Below are 21988 nucleotides of genomic sequence, written 5' to 3'. Positions count from 1 at the left end.
GGCTACTCTTTGTTGTGGTGCGCAGGCTTCTCATTGCGGTGGCTTCTCCTGTTGCAGAGCTTAGGCTCTAGGCGCGCGGACTTCAGTAGTTGTGGCTCATGGGGTCTAGAGTGCAGGCTCAGTAGTTGTGGCGCACGGGCTTAGTTGCGCCGCAGCATGTGGGATCTTCCCGGCCCAGGGCTCAAACCCGTGTCCCCTGCATTGGCAAGTGGATTCTTCTTAACCACTGCGCCACCAGGGAAGCCCAGATTTTTTTATATATATATATATTAAAAGCACAAAGCCAGGACTTTCAGTATACCAGCTTCAATTTAAACTTTTGAGTGGTGGTCAAGAATTGTTGTTGGGTTGAATAGTCTTCAGAAGTTTCTGGTACATTTCTGACTTTAGAAACCTGGGATAGGAATCCCTTTCCATGTGCATATGCACTATTTTTTGAGCCTCTTCAAAACACGTTTGAGTGGGTTCTTGAATATTCTTGATGATGGTTTCTCTTGTCGAACTGTCAATGTTAATCTGAAAAGTGAAATTACATGTAGAACATAAGTAGGCATAATTGAAGTTGAAAATGGAATGGAAAGGTTTAATTTTTTTCCTCCTCTCCTTTTCAGTGGAATAGGGTAATTTTGTTTGCAGTTTCACTGATATCTTAAAAGACTGATAAGAGATAAGCTACTTGCTTTTGAAAAAGTAAACATCCAACTCCACATCCCAGATTAAAAAAAAACACCCCCCCTGCCCGCCGCCACAACAAAACATGAGGGCCAAGACCAGGGAAATACCAGAAACCGTTGCTTCCTTAGGCAGATGCAAATGGTGTGTTAGTGGAGTCTGCAAGCAAGGAGTTTATGAGATGGAGGCCTCTTTTAAAGAAAAGGGAAATCGGGGCTATTTTGAAGTTTATCTTCCTTAAACAGTCATGAACGTTGATTTAACTGACTATGCCCTGAAATGGGAAGAAAGTGAAGAGAAGTGGAGAAATAGAGGAGAGAAGTGGTTATTCAATAAACCAAGTATTTTCCAGACAAGAGTTTTGAGGAACAAGTCAGTAATGTTGGACTCTCCTGGAAGACAGGAATCTCATGAACCACCCTCTACCCTTATCCTCTTGACCAGAACTTTCATTCCTCGTTTTCTCTCCACCAGCAGGAGTCTCAGGGTGTCCGTTTCATTCATGACTCTTTATTTCCTTCCTCCAGTTGTAAGTGATTGGCAGGCATGTCGGTGTGAATGTTCGCTGGGTTTGCTGGTTTTAAACTAAGGTGAGTGGTGATGGCACACTTTGCCCACCCCCACTGGGGAAGTCACCACGTCTATTCTATCAGTTGTTTCTTGTAGCAGAGTCAGTTTTTACAAGGACTTCTTTTTTTTTTTTTTCACTTTCCTGGGAATTAAGATAATGAGGAGAGGCTTTGGAGCCAGACAGGCCTAACTTTCCTACTTAACTGCTGTGTGACACTGAAGAAGTTAAATTAACTTCTCAGATTCTCAGGTTTCTTTATCTGTAAAATAAGGTTAACAATACTGACTACATAGCAATATAGGAGGTACTGGATGTAAAGTGCTGGCACATACGTGTGCTTGACAGACACTAACACTTTCCTGGGGTGTATTGATTTCCGGTTGCCGGCATTGTCAGGTGTGGTTACCTCTCTAGGGGACTGTGGCTGGATGTAAGTCCTATAAAGCTTCTTGGCCCTAGAAGTTCTGCTCCTCTGTGAGGCAACTTTCTTATAGGTTTCACACGCCATCCAGAATTTAATATTTTCATCACTGTGCTCCATTTTTAAGTATGCTGCATAGACTACCGGACCATCTAAAAGTAGAGGAGAAATCATTTTATTTTCCTGGGTCAGCATCCTAAAAATATCTGAACAATATGTAATGCAGTTTAAAACTAACATCTGAATCAGAGCTCCCAAATTATTTAACAAGTGAGTATTATATAATGATACACACACACACACACACACACACACACACACACACACACCCTACATCTTAGTTACATCTATGCATCTGAAGCATGTTTTGACAGTGCCAGTTAGTGGTGGGATCATTCCTTCATTCTTTTATTCTGTGTTACTCAGAGAAAAATGCCCACTAGTGTGGCTGGGTCTAGGATGGAATAGGTCACAAGGACCCAGAAACAGGACTTAAATGGCCTCAGTGGGAGAGAGCTCTGATCATGAACCTGACATGAAAAATCTAAAACCTCAATACAACCTGGAGGGTAAGAGCAAGGTTTAGAATCTAAACAGGCAGGTCAGGGTTGAAAGGAAAATGTCCAGACCATGTAGAAGTGATAAACTGATGAGGCTGTGTAGCCTGGGGTGTTTCTCATATCCAGTTAGAGCAGGAGAACATGGATAATGAACAATTCAACTTCATATCCATGGTTTATGGTTCACACCAGAAATGAAGGATGAGGCAGGGAATGGAATTCAGATAGGGTGTTGGAAACTACCTCAAAATCCAGAACAGGACAGTGAGGATGTGCAGAACAACCATTAAGTGACACTTGATACCAGGATCAATGGGCATCCTCAGCTCTGGTCTTTTCTGAAGTGGGAAGATAGGGGCAAACGTGTGGGAGGAACTTTCCCAATTGAGCCACTATCTTGTGGGCACCAGTGTTTGAAGAAGAGGGTTAAGTGAGTTTTCACAAATCTAACACATTAGTCAGAATCTTTGGGGGGATCAAGTATTCTCAAGATTCAAGATGAACCCTCTGAGAAAAATATTAAACTTCTTTTGGTGACTAGGAAGTCTCTTGGCATATCTGAGAAATTGAATTGCTAAATGATAAGGCAATGTAACTTTCCAATGACAGTGACAGAAATGTGTATGTAGGCGTATTGAACACGTGATGAAACATAGGATTTTGACTAACAGTATCTTAGTATTGTTAACTTTTACAAGAAATATTAGTAATCAGAGGGAATAGCAATGGTGAGTAAAATCATATTTTCCTAGATCTTCACATTAGAGATTGGATCTAATGAGTTTCCTAGCACCAGAAAGCCAGGCTCCTTGACTCCTTGGCTTCTACTGCTCTGTCAGCACTGATACAAAAATAAAGACAAAAATTAAGGTATTCTGTATTCAAGAAAAAAACTCAAACAGAGGCAGATTCTAATAACACCTTCTAAGGAGGCATTAGGGTTGGGGAAAGCTGGTGATCTGCAAGAAATGGGCTATCCTAGGAAGACACAGAATTAGAGATTGGTTCATTAGTATCATGGGAGCAAGTGTAGCCTTCACGACATTGGGTGGGAGATGGTTCAAAAGAAGCATTGTTTGAGTTGAGAGGACAGACGAGATGGGGGTAGGGCTTGTATAAAAATGTAACAAGGAAAGGATATGGATTTGGTATTTCTACCCAACGGGGGAATATATTTTACCTTACACTTAAAACAAGAAGTTTGTTTTCACAACAATTAACTTTAAGATGTGCCTCACCTCACCACAGACACAGAAAGCTGGGGTCAGAGAATACAGATGTAGCAATTGGTATTCCTGTTAGAGAAACAGCTGAATGGGTAGGCAAGCCAAAAAACAAAACAAATCAAAACAGAAAGCCATTTCTGGCACAACAAGTGAAGCTGGAAGCTAGTAATTTGCCGTGTATATTGAAAGAATTAGAAGCCTATTTAAGAAAATAAAAAGCAATTTTTTATACTTTGTACTTAGAGAAATTTTGACTGAGTGCTTCATTAGGAACAGAAAATAAGGATCCTAAAATAAATGAGTTATGGAATAGGAAAAAAAACAAGCTACCAGATGACATCTACAGATCCTGGAATGAGACTTAGCCACCAGGCTGCTTGCGTGGGTTAAGCGGATGGGGTGGGGGGCAGGTGGGGGGATAATTTGGAAACCAGTGTTAGATTACATGTTATAGTATTCCGAATTTGTGTTTATATTTATGTTTAGCTTAACTGTATAGTAAAATGTTTAGGGATTCTTATTCTAGAAGCTGCCTGCATCTGTATCTGCCTTTTTCACCTTCCCTCCTGATTGAGTGGAGGAAGGGTCTTCTGGGGCTGGCCTAATGGTTCAACAGTTCTCAACATTCCCAAGTCCTCTGCTGAGGAGCCCATCCGTGTGGTGCCACATATATTTTTTAACTCTTTTTCTTTTTTTTTTGCGGTACTCGGGCCTCTCACTGCCGTGGCCTCTCCCGCCGTGGAGCACAGGCTCCAGATGCGCAGGCTCAGCGGCCATGGCTCACGGGCCCAGCCGCTCCGCGGCATGTGGGATCCTCAGGGACTGGGGCACGAACCCTCATCGCCTGCATCAGCAGGCAGACTCTCAACCACTGCGCCACCAGGGAAGCCCCACATATATTTTTATATAGATACCCGATGCCGTAGACGGTGGTATTGTTCTCAGTTATTCCTGCCCTTCTTGGAGGAGGATTGTACTTTCATGTCCCACGTATTTCAGCCTTGCTTGTTGGACTTGTGTCAGCCAGTGACACCCATGCACAGTGTCATGTGCAGGTCGGGCAGAAGGCTTCAGGGGGACTATCAGGTGGTTCTGCCATTGCTCCCCCCAAAAAAAGAAAAAAAAAAACGTGAGAAGGACGCATTCTGGAAGAACTGCTCCTTTAGTCTGAAGGCCAGAATAAAGACCTGCAACAGAGCTACAGTTGACCCAGTCATTGTGTAGCATGAACAAGAAATGCACCTTTCTTGTAGATTAGTGAGATTGTAGTACCACGTATTACTGTATCATATCCTAGTGAAAGCTGACCTGGACCGCTTGAACTTGTCTGATATTATGGATAGGACTCTGGTGTGTAGAACAAGTAGCTCACATGATTGGTATGTTTTATAGAATTTTGTCTTCATTAGGCTAATTGTTATGCTATGTAAGTTAAGCAGCTGAAAATAGTTGTACAAAAGTGTTCCAGGGGGACTTCCCTAGTGGCGCAGTGGTTAAGAATCCGCCTGCCAATGCAGGGGATTTGGGTTCGAGCCCTGGTCTTGGAAGATCCCACATGCTTCAGAGCAACTAAGCCCGTGCGCCACAACTACTGAGTCTGCGCTCTAGAGCCCGTGAGACACGGCTATGAGCCCACGTGCCACAACTACTGAAGCCCACGCACCTAGAGCCCGTGTTCCACAACAAGGGAAGTCACCGCTATGAGAAGCCCATGCACTGCAAGGAAGAGTAGCCCCCACTCGCCGCAACTAGAGAAAGCCTGCGCTCAGCAACGGAGACCCAACGCAGCCAAAATAAATAAATAAATTTATAAGAAAAAGAAAGTGTTCCAGGAATCCAAGCAGTTATTAAAGTCAGAACTGAATTGCTCACTTTAGAATTTCTATTGACTCATACAACAAGGGGATTAGAAGGTGGGAAAGCCTTTTCCAAATTAGGGGATACAGCCCAGTGCGGCCCGTTCTGAGGTTTTAAATGATGCTCCTTTCTGAGCACTAACCCTCCAGAGACCGTGATTCTGCTTGATCAGAGTAATAGGGATAAACAGGAGAACTGCTCATTAAACTGAGAAGCTGGAAGAACTAGATTTATGTCACACCTAGTGTACGCTTTTTCCTTGAAGAATGAGAGTGGTGCCTTTGGGACTCCCTAGTGTGTTCTTTACAACTTAGTCACTGAAATTAGTATTTCTGTGACACATGCTGGTATCTTCATGTAAATAGAAAGGAAACATGACATTCCTCTTGTCTGAGTCAGAATGGTGGCCAATCTATTCCAGGATTGTTTTCTGCAAGGCGGCAAGGCTCATGGCATCATTAAATCCTAAAAATGGGCTGTGTGGCAGTCTGCCACCAGAAAAGTGTCTAAAACTATGTTAAATCCATTTTATTTTTAATATGTACCACTGGGGAAAATGAATTCCATAATTCTACCAGCCTCTGTGAAGTTTTAAAATAAGTCTGTTTTATTGAAATTCTCTGGTTTGGCTTGTATGATATTAATCATTTCTGGGTTTTCTCCTAACTTCTGTTTGCTGTATTATTATAAAAGCAACTTAAATACAGAAATTTGTTAACAACTTGATATATTTCCTTTCACTCTTTCAGTCCTTTGTTCATGTTTAACTTCCTACCTAAACAGTATTCATTTAACTTTCTACCTAAACAGTATTCATTCATCTTCACAAATACAGACACACTCTCAAATTACCTTATTGGCATTATACAATGAAAGCAATTTTGTATCACTCTTTCATACTTAATATGGTGTAGCAAACACTTTCTCTTATTTGCTCTTTTTTTTTCCTCCTGTTTACTCTTAAAGGTCATGTAACAGTTCATTGCAGGACTACTACACTGTATTATATTTAGCCGTGTTACCATTATCGAATATTTAGATTATTTCCCCTTTATATGTTGTAACGTATTCTACATTGACCATTTTGGTTTATAAATCTTTGCGTCTCTAATTACTTCCCTAGAATTAAAAGAGTAGAATTACTAGATTTATGATGTAATATTTTTGGAGACTCTTGATACCTATTGTAAAATTGCTTTCAGAAATATTTCATTGTTTTTCGTTAGTAATAGCAGTGTTGACATGTCTACACACTCCTTCCTTCCCAATCAGATTGGGTAAGACTAGTGACTTGTAGTTATTTAAATTTGTGTTTTAAAAATATTAATGCTTAAACATTTTTTCTTTATTCCAGACCATTTCTTTTCTTTCTGTGAATTTCACATTTTTTTGTCCATTTTTCTTTTGCATTGTTACTGTTTTCTTGAATTTCCAGGTCTCTTTGTATATTAAAGACACTATCTGTTTTACTTATGGCATTATCTTCGGTTTTACTTTTACATGTTACTTTTGTTTATGATTTTGGGGGAATATTTGTAAAATATCTAATCTGAAAAAGCCTAAGTTTATCCATCTGATCTGCTTTCAATCTTTTCTGCACTCTTATTACAGAAAAACCTGTAAAACGAAAATCTGGCCATGGCCCTTTATTTATAGCCTTCAACCTTTCCCATTGCTCTAATGGTAAAACCCCTACCTCTCGGCAGTGGCTGCAAGGCCCATGAGGCTACCGCACTGTCTACCTCTCCAGCCTCATCCTGTCATGCCTGAACACCGTCCTGGTTTGCACCTTGCTCTTCCTGGCCAGGTAGTGTGTTACTGCCATGCTGCTGTATATGCAGTTCCTGCTGTATGTGTGGCGGGCTTTATACCCTGATCTAAGACTCAGGTTTGGTATCTCAGTTTCTGAAGAAAATCTCTCTGAAGCCCCTGTCCCCACAGCAGGTTAGATAAGTGCTTCCTCTCAGTTGACAAGCAGCACCTAGTCCGCACTTATTTTCATTCTCATTGTATCTCCCTCTGTACCACAGTCTGTTCTGTTTGTTGATTTATTTCTCTTACTCTCCGCTTGCCTGCAAGCCCTTTGAGAACAAGCACGGCAGTCACTCACCTCTGCGTGCCCCACGCCTGCGTGCTGCCTGACGGGTAACAGGTACCCAGTAAAGAAATGTTTGTTAATCCAGGCTTTTGGATCCCTCGTGCTTCTGTATTTTAAAGAGACTGCCTGTAGATTTTGAAAAGTAAAGAGGCAGGCTCTAATTACTCAGCATCCAGGAAGCACCAAAGGACAGAGGATTATACCTGACAAGTTGTTACTTTTTGGTTTCTTGAGAGCGAGACAGAAAATGTACTAACTGAACATTGAGGTCTACAGAAGGCCAGGTTTGTTGTTGTTTTCCCTGCAAGGTGAGGACATGCGTGAGAAGTTAAAGAAGACAAAAGTGCTAGTGGGAAGGGTGAGGCATGGCAGCATGGGGAGTATGAGGGATGGCGAGGGGAACCATGGCAACAGCTGTGGGCAGCAGCGCTGAGACTAAAGGGTGGTGTAGGGAGCTGCCAGTCCCCAGTGAGCAGCACAGAATCTCACGGACGAGGAGAGCCGAGGGAACACACAGGAGGGAACGACAACATCCCCCAGTGACTTGTAGTGTCCACTCTATGCCGTGATGCACTACGGCGCCTTCAGCACTACGAGAATCCTACACTTTCCATCTGGCATTTCCAAGGCTGTCCATGGTGACTGTGATCACTGAGAAGGGGAGGGAAGCGTTCAGTACATTTAAGGATGATTTTGGCCAAAATTAAGATTGATGCAAATTCTGGGATTCAGAACCCTTGCCGATCCAGAAGGGCTTAACTGTATGTCTGCTCTTGTGTCTGTGCTGGAGTGCACACAACAGGCCATGGAAGAATACACAATTGTACTTTCTCACTTGAAATCATCACTGCAAATTTTAAAATGGGCACTCAGCATTACCCTCTGTCATCCTACTATCCTCCCCTAATATCGTGACTCTCCAACTCTCCAGAAACTATTTCCTATCCCCTCCTTTCACAATGCCAACTCATCCTCTCCTCAGCTGCTGATGACCCTGCTTCAAACTTAGCTGAGAACACAGGTTTGATTAGGTGGAGATTCCCTCACCTTCTCTCCACCCAATCAACCAACCTACCTCTGCTGGTACCTGCCCTTCCTGACTCTCCTCCCGAGAGGAAAGGATCCCAGTTGCTTTTTGGGTGGGCCAAAGAGTTCATTTGTGGCTCCCACCTGATTTGCTTTCCCTGTTCCTTTGCTCTTAAAGTCGCCTCCACTCTATTCTGTGTCATCCATTTCTTCCTCTCTAATGGTTGCCATCGTCTGCAAATATGCTGCTGTATTTCCCAAGTAAAACCAGTAACAACTACTGACTCTTTACGCCCAATGTGGACCGCATTCACGCTTCCTTCCAGTCTCTGTGCTTTTCTCTGATGAACTTTACAGCAATATTTATGTAAGTAATTCCCTGTATCATCTGCCTTGCTTCCTCTTGTCCAGCCCATCTCCACCATGCCCCCCAGGCTGCTCATATCTCGGCACAATTGACTTCACGTTGCCACACCCGATGGTCGCTGTTCCTTCCACATCTTACCTGACTTCCCAGCAGCCTTAGACACAGTGCACCCCTCCCTTCCTGAAACGCTCTCTTCTTTGCCTCCCATGATGATATGCTGTCCTGGTCATTCTTCACTCACTTGATGCTCCTTTAACATCTTCACAGACTCCTCCTCTTCTCTGGATATGGAAATATTGGTGTGCATCTAAGCTCCACGTCTGGGTCTGTGCTCACCTCTCTCTGAACTCTCCCTCTAAGTGGACTCATAGGGCCATGGCTTCGATTAGCATCTATATGCTAATTACTCCAGGTTTTGTCTTCCCTACTGAGTTCCAGTCTTACCTGGTTTATTGAAATAGCCTTCTAACTAGTCTCTCTGCTTCTCTTCAGAAGAGAACTAGCGCATACTTTTATTGACTTACAATATTATGTTAGTGTCAGGGATACAACATAGTGATTTGATATTTTTATAGATCATACTCCATATAAAGTTATCATAAAACATTGGCAGTATTCCCTATACTGTACATTGCATCCTTGGGTCTTCTGTGTTTTATACCCAGTAGTTTGTATCTCTTAATCTCCTCCCCTCCCTTGCCCTCCCCCACCCTCAGAGGGTATTTCTCAAAGCACATTAATGCTTGTTACTTTGCATTTAAGGTCTTTCATGTGGCCTGTAAGGCCCTGTGCTCCTGTTAGGCTGAATTTCTTTGGTTAATTGAAGACACTAGCTTCATTCATATCTCAGGGTCTTCTGAACATGGTTTTCCTCTGCTTGGGCCGCTCTGCCCCCAGACCCCAGTATGGCTGGCCGCTTCTCGTCATTCAGTTCTTAGCTCAAATTTTACACCTTCGGACAGTTTGTCTCTAATCATCCCGTTGAATTTCCCTCTTACTCCTGTCTTTCTTTGTCATGCGACCTGGTTTTAGTTTCTTCAAAGTACTTACTACGTTCTGGAATTAATTAAGCTATTAGTTGGCTTTCCTGTTTGTCTCTCTCCTCCCTCTAGAGGGTGCACATGAGCTGAGCACAGTGACCCTCGAGGCCTCTTTCACTGTACTGTCCAGTGCCAGGAAGGTCAGCCAGACACATGGAAGGATTGAATGACTCATCCAAGGGCATTAGTTGCCGTTTTAAACTTATTTTTATTTATATTAAGCATACTTTACTCGAATATTAGTGGGAAACCTCTATCCTCATATTTTGAGATTTGGCCAAAAAATATTATTTATGTATGAGCCTTCTGCATTCTTTTCTGGCATTCTTTTCTGATATTTTAATCAAAATCAAATATAAAACTTTGATTAATCAGAGTTTTGATTTTAATTATTTTTTAGTCTTGACCTTTCCAGTTTGTAGAGTCCTCAGCTTTTAGGGGATCATTGGTCTTCCCTGGTATCGCAGTGGTTAAGAATCCGCCTGCCAATGCAGGGGACATGGGTTCGAGCCCTGGTCCGGGAAGGCTGTGCGCCACAACTACTGAGCCTGCACTCTAGAGCCCACGAGCCACAACTACTGAGCCCACACACCACAACTCCTGAAACCCGCGTGACTAAAGCCCATGATCCGCAACAAGAGAAGCTGCCGCAATGAGAAGCCCGTGCACCGCAACGAAGAGTAGCCCCCGCTGGCAGCAACGAAGACCCGATGCAGCCAAAAATAAAATTAAAAAAAAAAAAGTTATTACTACTTTTATGCCCATTTGAAAATAATTTTTTCCCTAAAATCTTGGATGTTTGGAAACTTGAAGGACTTTCTATCATCTGTAAACTTGGAACTTCTGCAGGGTACTATCTCTTTAATTCATTGTGGAGATTTTTTTTAATGAGACCAGTCTTCACACCAAATCCCGAGGAATACTACACATTACATTTCTTCATTGAAAGAAGCACTCATTTGTCTTCACTGTACTTCTTTTAAAACCGTTTCCTATCTTTAAAGTACTTACAGTCAGAACTCTTTATCATTTTACAACAATCTGAGTCATTTAAGTCCCAGCTCAAAATTTGCCTCTTGTGAGAATCTTTGCCATGTGGGTTTCTGAACTACATATTCTTAGAAATTGCTTTTTAATCTGTGTGGAGGCATCTGTGTGTCTTAGCTAGAGGATGCGTTTTACTCCTGTGCTTAGTTAATGTAAACGCAGTCTATTCTCTGGCACATTTAATGTTTGTATTCTTAGTTTTATCTTTCTGATTGCGTGTCCCGTAGAATGATTTGTTTTATCACCTTTTTATTACATGATTGTTGAATTTTTTACATGAATTTCACAGTAATTCAATTTCTGGTAAGGTTAGTACCCTGTTTTTGGCGATTTTTGTAAAGAGCAGTATGCTGTCTTCCTGTCCTCACCTTTTCTTTAGACTTTACTTATTCTTATGATGCTAGATCTCTAAATTGCTAATTCTAGCCAAGATCCCACTTGAACATTTTTTCTGAGTAATTAACTTTATTCACTTAGTTTATGAGGCTGCCAGGATTGGCACAGAAACTCTTACACAATATGGTTTGGCGTTTTGATCTCTTCTTACTAATATTTGTCTTGTATTTATTCATTGAACATTTATTGCATGCCCATTAGGTACAAAGCACAATTTCGGCCTCTGGGAGGTAAGATGAAAGGTGGATGAGAAGTGATCTGTGCGCTAAGGGAATTTACAATCTAGTGAGAAAGCAGCTGCGGGAAAAAACCCAGTACACGAAATTGCTATAATTAGAAGCAAAGTAAATAATGATACTATCAAATAGAAAAGAGAGAGAAAAATATTTCCAGGAGGTTTCCAAGAGGAGAAAGTGGAACTTGAATTTTACCTTTAAGGATGGGCAGGGTAGATAGAGGAGACAGATAGGCAAAAGCCTGAACCAGGAGAGTTGGACATGTAGAAGACGGGGCAGACATCACAAGGGCAGAAGGGCATGTCACGTGTAGGGACAGAGCTGGAGGTAAGTGTTAGAAAGTGCGTTAGGTTGGGTATAGAGTCCTGAAAACCAAGTTGGAGATTTTGGACTTTTGGGTGGGCAGCAGAGAAAAAGGAATGCTATTCAAGACAAGCGCTTTATTTCTAAGAGAAATAACTCTCAGTCATTGTGTGTCTCCTCTGTATCAGGCATTGAGCGAGGGGGTGTATATTTAACCTGCACAGGAATGCTGAAAGGATACATGATATTATGCCGTTTTGCAGATGAAGAATAATAAACTCCAAGAGGGAGATTAATCTGGCAATGCTGCACAATATGGATTACTGGGGCTTGGGACGAACTCTGAATTATTAACAGAGGATCAGTCAGGATAGCCAACTGAACATACACTTCAGTCTCTTCCTCCTATACCAATGTCCTAAAATTGACCAAAAGGATACATATCTTAAAATTTGCAATCATGCTGGCAAACCGGATCACAAACTAGGAGGTACAACTGAAAAGTGAGAGGCGGGGATGGTGGCGTCAGAGAAAGAAAGCGTGGCCTTCAGTGCCCACTGGGGAGGGCTGCTACCTGAGGTGGGCCCTCAGGTGGTGACAGAGCCTGGAGCTGTGGGTCCCAGCACTGTGGGCGCCGTGGAATAAGAGCCAGGCCGGCTGGCTAAGGTGTTTCAGTAGGAGTAGCCAGGGGTCCGCACCTGTGCCACGGCCCTCGAGGCCAGGTGGCGACAGCTGTCTCCGAACAGGAGTTGGGGCTCAGCCCTTGAGTCGAGAAAAGCAGGCAGCACCCCAGGAACATGGCGAACCTTGGGGGACAGGAAGCACCCTGCCCAGAATAACTGCTGGCACCCCTGCCAATTTAAACCTTGGGTATCACAGCTAACTCCCCTCCCACAGTCAATAGATGTAAACAGATTAAACGTTCACAGAGGAGCTAACAGGGAATCTCAAATAAAAGAAGGTATAGAGCAAATCATTAGCAGACATTTGAGGGGAACAAACTGCATTTTGAAAAAAGTACCAAGTTCAGCAAACAGAGGCATTTTCTTTGAGTGCGCCCTAATTTTTCTCTGTACCTGTCTTCTGGTGTTTATCATTTCCTACAGCCTCCCAGTTTCCTACCCCAGACACAGTTGACTGCTCCTTCATTTGTCTTGTGTTGAGCCTCTGACTTTACCTTCCTCACCTCCACTGCTATCATCTTCCATTTATACCATCTGAATTCTGACACTTATATATAACTAACTATGGACTTATATGCAGTCCCACTTAAATCAGACACTGATAAAGTTAGAAGCAAACTTTGAGGATTTTTAGAATATCAAAACTCAAATTTATTCTTACGTCTCAAGGCACTAAGAAGAGGAAATTGTTAGTTTTTTTTTTTTAATTATAACTTTAGAAAGCTAGAGGAAGGCAGTATATTTCAGTATGTGTTACTATTTAAGCATATTTTCCAAGGGATTTTACACATATACTTGTGAAGAATAAGTATTCACAATGACTAATCTTGCTTTAATTCACACCAAAGAAAATAGTACTGGTTGACACGGCAAACTATTTTCAGGTTTCTTTTTGTAACCGTGGCAGTTGCCGTTTAGAAGGCTATGAGAAGAGCAGCAAACATACATCACCAAGTTCCCTCATCTTCCTCCGAGAATAAAACTGACTAGTTATTAAAAAAATGATATGTACATGATACTCACATTTCGTAGCCATCAACTTTTCAAAAGACTGGGCCCACTGTAATGCTTCCTCCAAAGTAAGGCTTTGAAAAGAAACAAAAGGTGCTCATTGCACTAAAATATTCTCAAGCTTTTTCTGAACTAAGTAGAAATATGCTATCTTGAAAATAATGCCCAAATATAGTTATACTCTATTTGTGTGTAGTTTTGGGTGGAAATTTATTTCCCAGTGATCTTTTACGTTTTATTTTTACTTTCTAAGTGATTAGAATTATAAAAATATAAAAGTAGAAAAAACATGAAAATCTGATAAAATAAATTTTAAAAGACAAAGAACCAGAGTTTTATAATCTCTGCGGCCCAGATTACCATTGTTAATATTTTGATGTATTTCTTTTTAGTTTTTTGGTTGTATGCATGTTCGTGTGCTTTTAACCAAGAAGTAATCATTCTCTGCATATGTGTGTGCATACTTTATATGTGTGTGGGGTGTGTATATACGTGTATATACACACACACATACATATACATAGGTATATATACCCTTTTAATAAGCCTTTTATGTCTTCACAATTTATAGTGTTATAATTTATAATTGTAAATTTATTTATTTTTTTGATTAGGGAGATATTTATTCTCTTATCTTTAGATGAGTAATTGTAAATTTATAATCACTGGGAGTCAGTATCATTTATAGTGACCATGAAGTATTCTACAAGGGGGCATTCCATAGTTTACATAATTATTCTCAATGAGTGTTTTGATCATTTCTAATTTTTCACCAATAAAACCAAAATAACCCAGCTGTCATTGAGGCTTGCCATGCCCACAGTCAAGGTAATTCCTTAAGAGATTAACAGAAGTAGAATCAGTGCTTCTAAAAAGGTTATACATTGTATGCCGCTGCCACCAGCAATGTGTTTGCTCATTTATGTATTAGACTCTTAGAGTTTATCCACAAAACCTATTGGTATGCATAACTTTGTATTTATTATGTATAAATATTTTCTTGGTCAGTTATTTGCTCTATATGTTTTTACCTTGACAGTTTTAGTTTTTATCACTGTGAATAATATGTCAAGTTACATTTGACCTAAACATATGAAAAAGGCTATTTACCATTTTGAAAATATCTGTGGAAGATACTGGCTTCGAGACTTCATTTCTTTCATTTTGGTGGGCTTTTTGAGGTGAATTGGTAAGCGACTGTTCATTAGAATCACTTTCTTTCCCTCCTTTGAAATACTCAGTCCGTTCATTGCCACTCAGTTTATGATACGTTCTTACTTTTCCTATTTTTAATAACCGCATCTAATCAAAAGCCACTATAGATACAAGCAAGCACTGCCCATTGGCTATCACCTGGTATAGTTAGCTCAGTACTCAGTGTTGAGGTGACAGCCATCTGCATTAGCAGGTACTTAACATAACGAAAGAAGATTAGTTAAAGAGGTTAAAAAGTAACCTGGGACACAGAAAAATATTGGGAGTCCTAGAAAGGTCAAATATCCTTTGTTTTCTGAAAGTTCAGGTGGTACTTGCTAGTTCTAGATGGACTGTTCACATCAGCACTGAGGCTTAACAGTGCACTGCCGTTGAGATTGTTTTCAACAAACATTTCCATGCAACGGTGTCAGACTCGTTGTTCCTTTCTCGTATTAGAACTTTTAAAAACAGAAACCTAAAATCACCTTTGCCAATCCGTCGAAATGAAAAGTGCTTGGCAAGGTGTCCTGCAGACCTAACTGTCATGTAGGAGAGAAGAAAAGCTACAGCGTGAGAGGAGATGCCGTCACTGTCCTGGGTTAGCTCAAAGTTTGGTGTTGGTGATTGTTGGCAAGGGAGTACCTGTGCCTCTAAGGGTCATGAGTTTATGGAGATGCATTGTGATTGGGGTAATTATGGTTGGGGGTAAAGCTGTGAAGTAAAATTTGGTTTTGGCTGAATCCCATTTTTGCTTGTAATTTTTCCTGAGTATTTCACCAATTTCATGCGGTCCCGTGGCTACCAGTTTCCCTTAGGGTAATTCTAAACACCTTTGTCCCCTCATCCACTGGAGTTTCTAATAACAGACTCCACTTTTGTGTCCCCTCCTTTCTTCTGGACAGAGAGAGAGCAGGCACCAAACAGATACGGGAGCATTCTGAGACATCACAACATTGCGGAGAGAGGAATGAGGAGTGTCTGGAGTCTGACAGTCCTGGGTTCTGATTCCTGTGCTGGACTTGATAGCTTTTGGTCTAACTTAAAATCTCCAAGCTTCAGTTTTATTATCCACAAAGTTACCCTGAACATTAAGTTAGGTCAAGAACATTAAGCACTTATCAAATGACTGTCATCTCTTGGTTTGTGAGGAATGTGAATTCTCTTTCCTTGGCCTTCGCTGGCCCTGATGGTGGGTGTCAGGGCAGGTAGAAGGAAGGCAAGCGTGGATGGTGATGCTTTATGGGAATCGTCAGCAGAAGAGAAGGAAGCTCTTCCCAAACCAGCCTTCTCGTCTTCCTCCTCACACAGGCCTGTGCAGTTCAGCAGCCTCAACTGGTCAATTGCAATGCTGAGCTTTGGGTCTTCCTGTCTCTCCCACCCACCACTGGAGACTCTGCATCCTCCAAACACACAGTTGGTGGTTTGCATTTTTGGATGTTTGGATACCTCAGGGTGGGAGCCTGCATACCAGGAGTTCTGACTGCAGCAGGGATGTGTGGCCACGACTGAGTCTCCATGCAGATGAGGTCAGGCTCTCAGGTTAACCTAACAGGGATCCTCGGCCTGGGGATTCTTCAGGGTGAGCAAATCCAGTCAAATGGTTTGTTACCCTCCTCAGGCATTCCGCTTTCCATTTTAGTATAGCCACTGGCCCCACCTGAATGGCTCCACTTTGAGTTATGGCAATATGTAGAAGAGACCTGGGAGCTTGGTGAGCAAGCCCCTCCAGTCTCACCTCTTCCGACCACGGACGAAGGTCTGGCGCTTTGTAGATAGAGGGTTTGAACCATGTAAATAGTTTGGATGAAAGAATCTCATTTTAACATATAAAATTTTAACAATATAAGACTTTAAAAAAAACCCAAGAATATCTGTTTGTAAAAGACTCTCTAAAAACATTAACCTTGCTGGATTCTCAAGTGTGAACCATGAATAATGAAAATGGAACCTTAGTGTAACGCATGGTTGCCCTTCTAGTGGAATTACGTGTAAATGCAAATTTTACTTTCTGAGCAAAATATATTAAGACAGCAGTTGAATAAACATACACCTACTTATCATGTGATAAATATACGTGATAACGGTAATAGAATTTACATGCTACTTACTTTGAAGGAGGCCTCTTAGAGTCATCTCTGCACATCTTACAAATCCAACAATTCCGCCTGCTCATTTTTCTAAAGAAATACAGCATATACTTAGTATAATCTAGTGATTTAAAATGATTATATATTAGAGTCAATTTCTAAAGAACAGACAAAGTTATAAATCATAAAATAATAAGGATGGGTTCTTGAAGTTAATGGAACACAACCACTGGTGGGGATGGGAAGGAGGGAAGAGAATAAAATAACTCATCTCATAAATGCTTTATAGGAATATAGGTGCTTCGAGTTGTGATTTTAGAACTCATCTGGCCCACCCGTTCTCTAATAACAGCTTTCAAAAAATACAGCTCTCTGAAAAAGATCTTTCCATGCAGGGGCTCCCAGCAATGAATTCACCAACTCCCAAGTCTTCCCACTTTGGAGAACTCTTGTTTATAGAAAGATCTCTCAATATACTGAACAAGAATTGGCCTCTTTGTAATTAACCAAACAAAATAGTGTAAACAGCCAAATAAAAACAGAAGCCTTTTTAAGGGCGGGTGCTGAGTGGAGTGTTGCCTACCTGGCGTTCCCCACTCTGGTCAGCGTGACTTTGACTTTAAAATTCAGGTAGAGGTTAGTCAGCCCAGGCTTTATCGACAATGTATGGCACAGAAGGTTTTTAACTCAGGACTTTGAGAAAAAAAACTCAAACATTTGTTAAAAATGATTAAATCCACACTTTACAATGAGAGCCGGAAATACTTTGCTAAATATATATTCACACTTATCTGCAGTGAGTTATTCAGGATAAAGAGTGAGTTTAATATCAGTCTTTATTGGTTCATGGGAAACATCTGTTGAACACTTGTTATGTACCAGGTTCTGGCTGCCGGGGGTCTACATAGGTCCCGTCTTTCCTCTTCCCATCCTCACTAACAAGCAGTGAAAATTCACGTGGTGGGGACTTTGCAACAGGAAGTACAGGGGCCCATGAGTACACATGCGAGGAGAACCTAACTGGACCCGGGGGTGGTTAGAGGAGGCATCCCGGTAAAGCAGTAGCTGAGCTAGAACTACAGGGTGTGCAGGAATGTGCTGAGTGAAGGAGAGAGGCAGCTTGGGCCCAGGTCAGGAGGCAATGGGTCGAGTCCTCATTGAGGAAATGAAAGGAATGTGGTCACTACATGAGTCCAGAGTGTGGCAGGGAGAGAGCTCGGAGAGAAAGGCTCCAAAGTGTTCATTGCAGCAAGAACGTGGTGGGAGATGAAGTCATAAGGGTAGAGGCAGAAGCCAAGCACGATAGGCCTTACACACCATCAGTTTCATAGTAAGAAGCTGAAAAGTCATTGAAGGTTTTAAGATATGGAATAGACGTGTTAACATTTGAAACTGGTTCTGTAGTAGAATGGATTGTAGGGTGGCCAGGGTGGAATGAGGGAGACCAGTTAGGAGGTGACTGCAGGAGTCCAGGTGAGGCATGTTACAAGCTTCGGTGAGGAAGGTGGCAGTAGCAGTGGTGGGAAGGGGATAGATTTCAGGTGTTTTAGCGGAGGAACTATCTGAACTTGTTGATCTATTGACTCTACCTGGTGGGAGAAGGAAAGGAAATAAGTTCAGGTGGAAGAGATTCAACCTCAAGGTAAACATGGGCAGTTTTCATAAAACATATAAGAGAAGCCAAAAGAAAAGATGAGATGGTCCAGGAGACAGTACAAAACAAGAAGAGTGGGTGGCTCAAGACAGATGAATGAACACACGTGATTAAGAGAGAGACTGAGACAGAGGAGGAAAATCAGAATAATATGCTATGACAGAAACCAAGGGAGGAGTTATCAGAAGGAAAAAAAATGGCTAATAGAGTTAGGACCTGGGTAGAGATTAAGAGAGCAAAGGACTGAAAACATCCCTCAGATTTGTGAACAAGAAGGTCATCTATAACCCCGGTGAGAGTGGTTTTAGTGGAGTGGGGAGGGCAGAAACAAGCAGCAAAAAATAAGAGGAAATGGAGACCTGGCCGGCACATCTCTGGGGACATGGTTCATAAAGTCTACACTGCGAGTGATTCAGCCTGAAGTTGGCCGTGGTAGCCATGGACAGAGGGTGAACACATAGGAGAAGGAGGGAAAATCAGTAGAATTTCAGGTTTCTGAAGACGAAGGAGGAGGTGGGATTCAGAAGGGGGGTGTCGGACTTTGGAGATGTCCCAGTGGAAGCATAGGAGGAAGTTACTGTCCCCTTGTAATCGGAAGGGGCAGGGAAGGCACAGGTGCAGGTCTAAGTATATTTGCAGGTTTGGGGATAAGAACTTATGGGTGCTGTGGTCTGCTGGACTTCATTTTCTGTGTGGTCTTTGCTGTGAGGAGAACCAAGGGACAGGAAGCTAAATACATCTACAGGATGGAACAAAATTAGGACTCTTGAGTGCAAATATAGATTCACTGTAGTTTAAGCAAAAGGGAGAGTTTATTCTAGATTCACACTAGTTTAAGCAAAAGGGAGAGTTTATTATAGGGAATATGTTTGTGCAGGTAGATTCTGGACAGCCTTCAATGCTGGGCTCTACCCTGTTGGTAGGGATAATTCATTGAGGTCTTTCAATAATAATGTGATGAAAATAAGTCTTTTTCTAGAAGGACAAATCTGACTGAAGTTGATTAACACTGAAATAATCGAGGCTGAGAAAACTGTTGCAGCGATTGGCTGTCCTTAACTGATCCTGTGTGTAATTGCACCCTCAAGTTTCAAGATTCCTCTTCTCTGTAATCAACTCTAAGATGAGGATTATACCTGATGGCTCTCTGCTTATTTTCTAAGTAGGAGGATGGTAGACAACTTCTTTCTTTTTTTTTTAAAATTATTATTATTATTATTTTTTTGCAGTACGCGGGCCCCTCACTGTTGTGGCCTCTCCCGTTGCGGAGCACAGGCTCCGGACGCACAGGCTCAGCGGCCATGGCTCACGGGCCCAGCCGCTCCGCGGCATGTGGGATCTTCCCGGACCGGGGCCCGAACCCGTGTCCCCTGCATTAGCAGGCGGACTCTCAACCACTGCACCACCAGGGAAGCCCTAACAATCGTTTTTATATCTCATCGTCTCCTCACTTGATCTACTGGATCTATTTGCACACATTGGTGATCTGTGTATCTAAAGTTCATGTCTGTTTATAAGTCATCATATTTTCTTTTCTAAATTGAATGCACCTGTTTGACAAAAGCAGAGCAGTCTTAGTGTGCACCACCCACGGAGGTCAGCAGCACAGCAAAGGTAAAGTAATTTTTGGGTGCACTAGAGTTCTGGGGAGTCCCGCAGTTCCTGAGAGATGACAGGGTGTATTAACATAATCCTGGGCTCTGAAGCCAAACAGACATATGCTTGAGTTCAGGCTCTTACTAGCTGTGTGACCTTGGGCATATTAATTAAACTCTCAGTTTCCTAATTTCCTCTTCTCTAAAATGGAACTGTAAATATTAGAAAAATGCATGTGTGCGAAAACTTTCTGTTCCAGTTAATCTGATCAGTCCTTCAGCTTCTTACACTCTGTCCCTCAGGAAATATTTCCTAAGCTCTAATGTATGTACAGGAAGCACACGTTCTGTCAGACTGCATTCCTTCCTCTTTTTAAAGTTCACCTCATAAGTTTTTCCAGTTAATCTTGTTCATTCTTCAGTGTGTCAGCACACCCTGCAAATCCTCCTTCCTTCGTTTGCGTTTGCTCTTGTGTTCCTGTTTTTCTGTTGTTCACGTATTATGTTAGTAGCTGAGGTTCCAGCTTTATAATTAGCTAGGTCTGCTGCAGAGCTTCAGACACATGTGGCATGTGTACCCTATTGAAGGGATGGGGCCGCCAGGAAGGATTTGTTTGGCCAGAAGAGCCCTGGCAAGCTTGAGGGGTAGAGGGGAAGGGGCGAGAGGACAGCCCAGCCAGAGCTTCCGCTTATGTACAATTATGCAGGCTGTCCCCCAACCCGGATGCCTGGTCTGGAGGAGAGAAGGGCTGAGATCCACCCACACTTCCCTTTCCAGGCTGTGGCCCCCAAGTGGGGTTTCATCCATGTGGTGGAAAGGCTCCCTTTTTAAATTCCAGCAAAGGCTCCGTATAGATGAGTCGCAGCCCTGTGCTCAGCTACATGACTGATGCAGAGGGAGGTTCTCTGGCCCAGGTGGCTCATTAGTCGGAAAAGGAGTGGAATATAAATATATATAATATACAAAAATATATACAAATATATAAAAATAATGTTATTTATATTTCTGACTTTACTCTTACTAGAGTATAAATTTCCTGCTGTTATGTACAAATGCTATTTGATAATCATGTATAAGTAGTTGTTTATATGTTGTTGTATTCTAAGCCAAACATTCACAGATTTATTAAATTATGGAATGCCAATAGAATATAATGACATAAAAGCATCAACAATTAAATTAATACTTAGTGAGAGAATTGGGTACAAGATGATTTTTCTACATAGAAAAATCAGATCACAAAATAGTCTTGTTTTGTGAAGTTTTCTGGTTTTCTAATCCATTGAGAAATGCAGCTTGTTGGTTGCTGTCCCAGTGACTGGAAGCCTGCTGCTCATCTTCTAAGATTCCTGGGACTGCACGTCCCTTGCACACCTGCATACCCTCTTTCAGTTACTGCTGGATTCACTATCACTATGCACCTCCACTTTGCTGGAATATCACAGAACACTCCCCATGTCCTCATAATGCCTCCAGCGTTGAAACCAAGAGATAAATGCACAATTATTTAACCCAGTTTCTGGTAATAGAACAGATTGAACTCCTGAGTTTATTACTTCTTCCAACTGACACTGCTCATTATAGTAAAGGAATGTATAAGGCTTAAACATGAAGGAGAAGGCAGATTAAACATGGAGACAGAAAACACAATATTTCAAACGAATCCTGGAAGATGGAAAGCAGACAAAGTAATAGAAATTAAAATTCTCATACCTCTAAAAGGAGAAGAGAAAAGGCAGCCTTTGGAATTTCATCTGACAAAATGAAGAAAATATAATTCACAGTGTGAGGACAAAGAACTTCCAAAATAGCTAGTGGTTTAAAAGGAAATGTCTGCAGTCCTGCATTCAACAATATTTATCATTAAGTAGTGCATCCACATCTACAGTTACCAAAATATAGTGACAGAGTGAAACACTTTCATATTTACAATTGCAAAC

The 21988-nt window shown here is 41.8% G+C and overlaps 1 protein-coding gene and 1 long non-coding RNA gene across 2 annotated transcripts in view; one reads left to right on the top strand and one right to left on the bottom strand.

Annotated features, from left to right (window-relative positions):
- LOC137220133 (uncharacterized) overlaps window positions 1-21988 on the top strand; it is a 200052-nt gene that overhangs the window by 139200 nt on the left and 38864 nt on the right. The window lies entirely within an intron of this gene.
- On the bottom strand, window positions 331-16884 carry RGS13 (regulator of G protein signaling 13). The gene is made up of 4 exons (XM_067715404.1): window positions 16820-16884; window positions 13527-13588; window positions 1650-1816; window positions 331-516 (listed from the first exon to the last, which is right to left on the bottom strand). Exons 1-4 carry the CDS (start codon window positions 16882-16884, stop codon window positions 331-333), a joined length of 480 nt encoding a protein of 159 aa, XP_067571505.1.

This window comes from Pseudorca crassidens, chromosome 2 (assembly GCF_039906515.1).
Source record: "Pseudorca crassidens isolate mPseCra1 chromosome 2, mPseCra1.hap1, whole genome shotgun sequence".
NCBI lineage: Eukaryota > Metazoa > Chordata > Mammalia > Artiodactyla > Delphinidae > Pseudorca > Pseudorca crassidens.
This window is presented reverse-complemented; position numbering and strand designations above follow the sequence as displayed.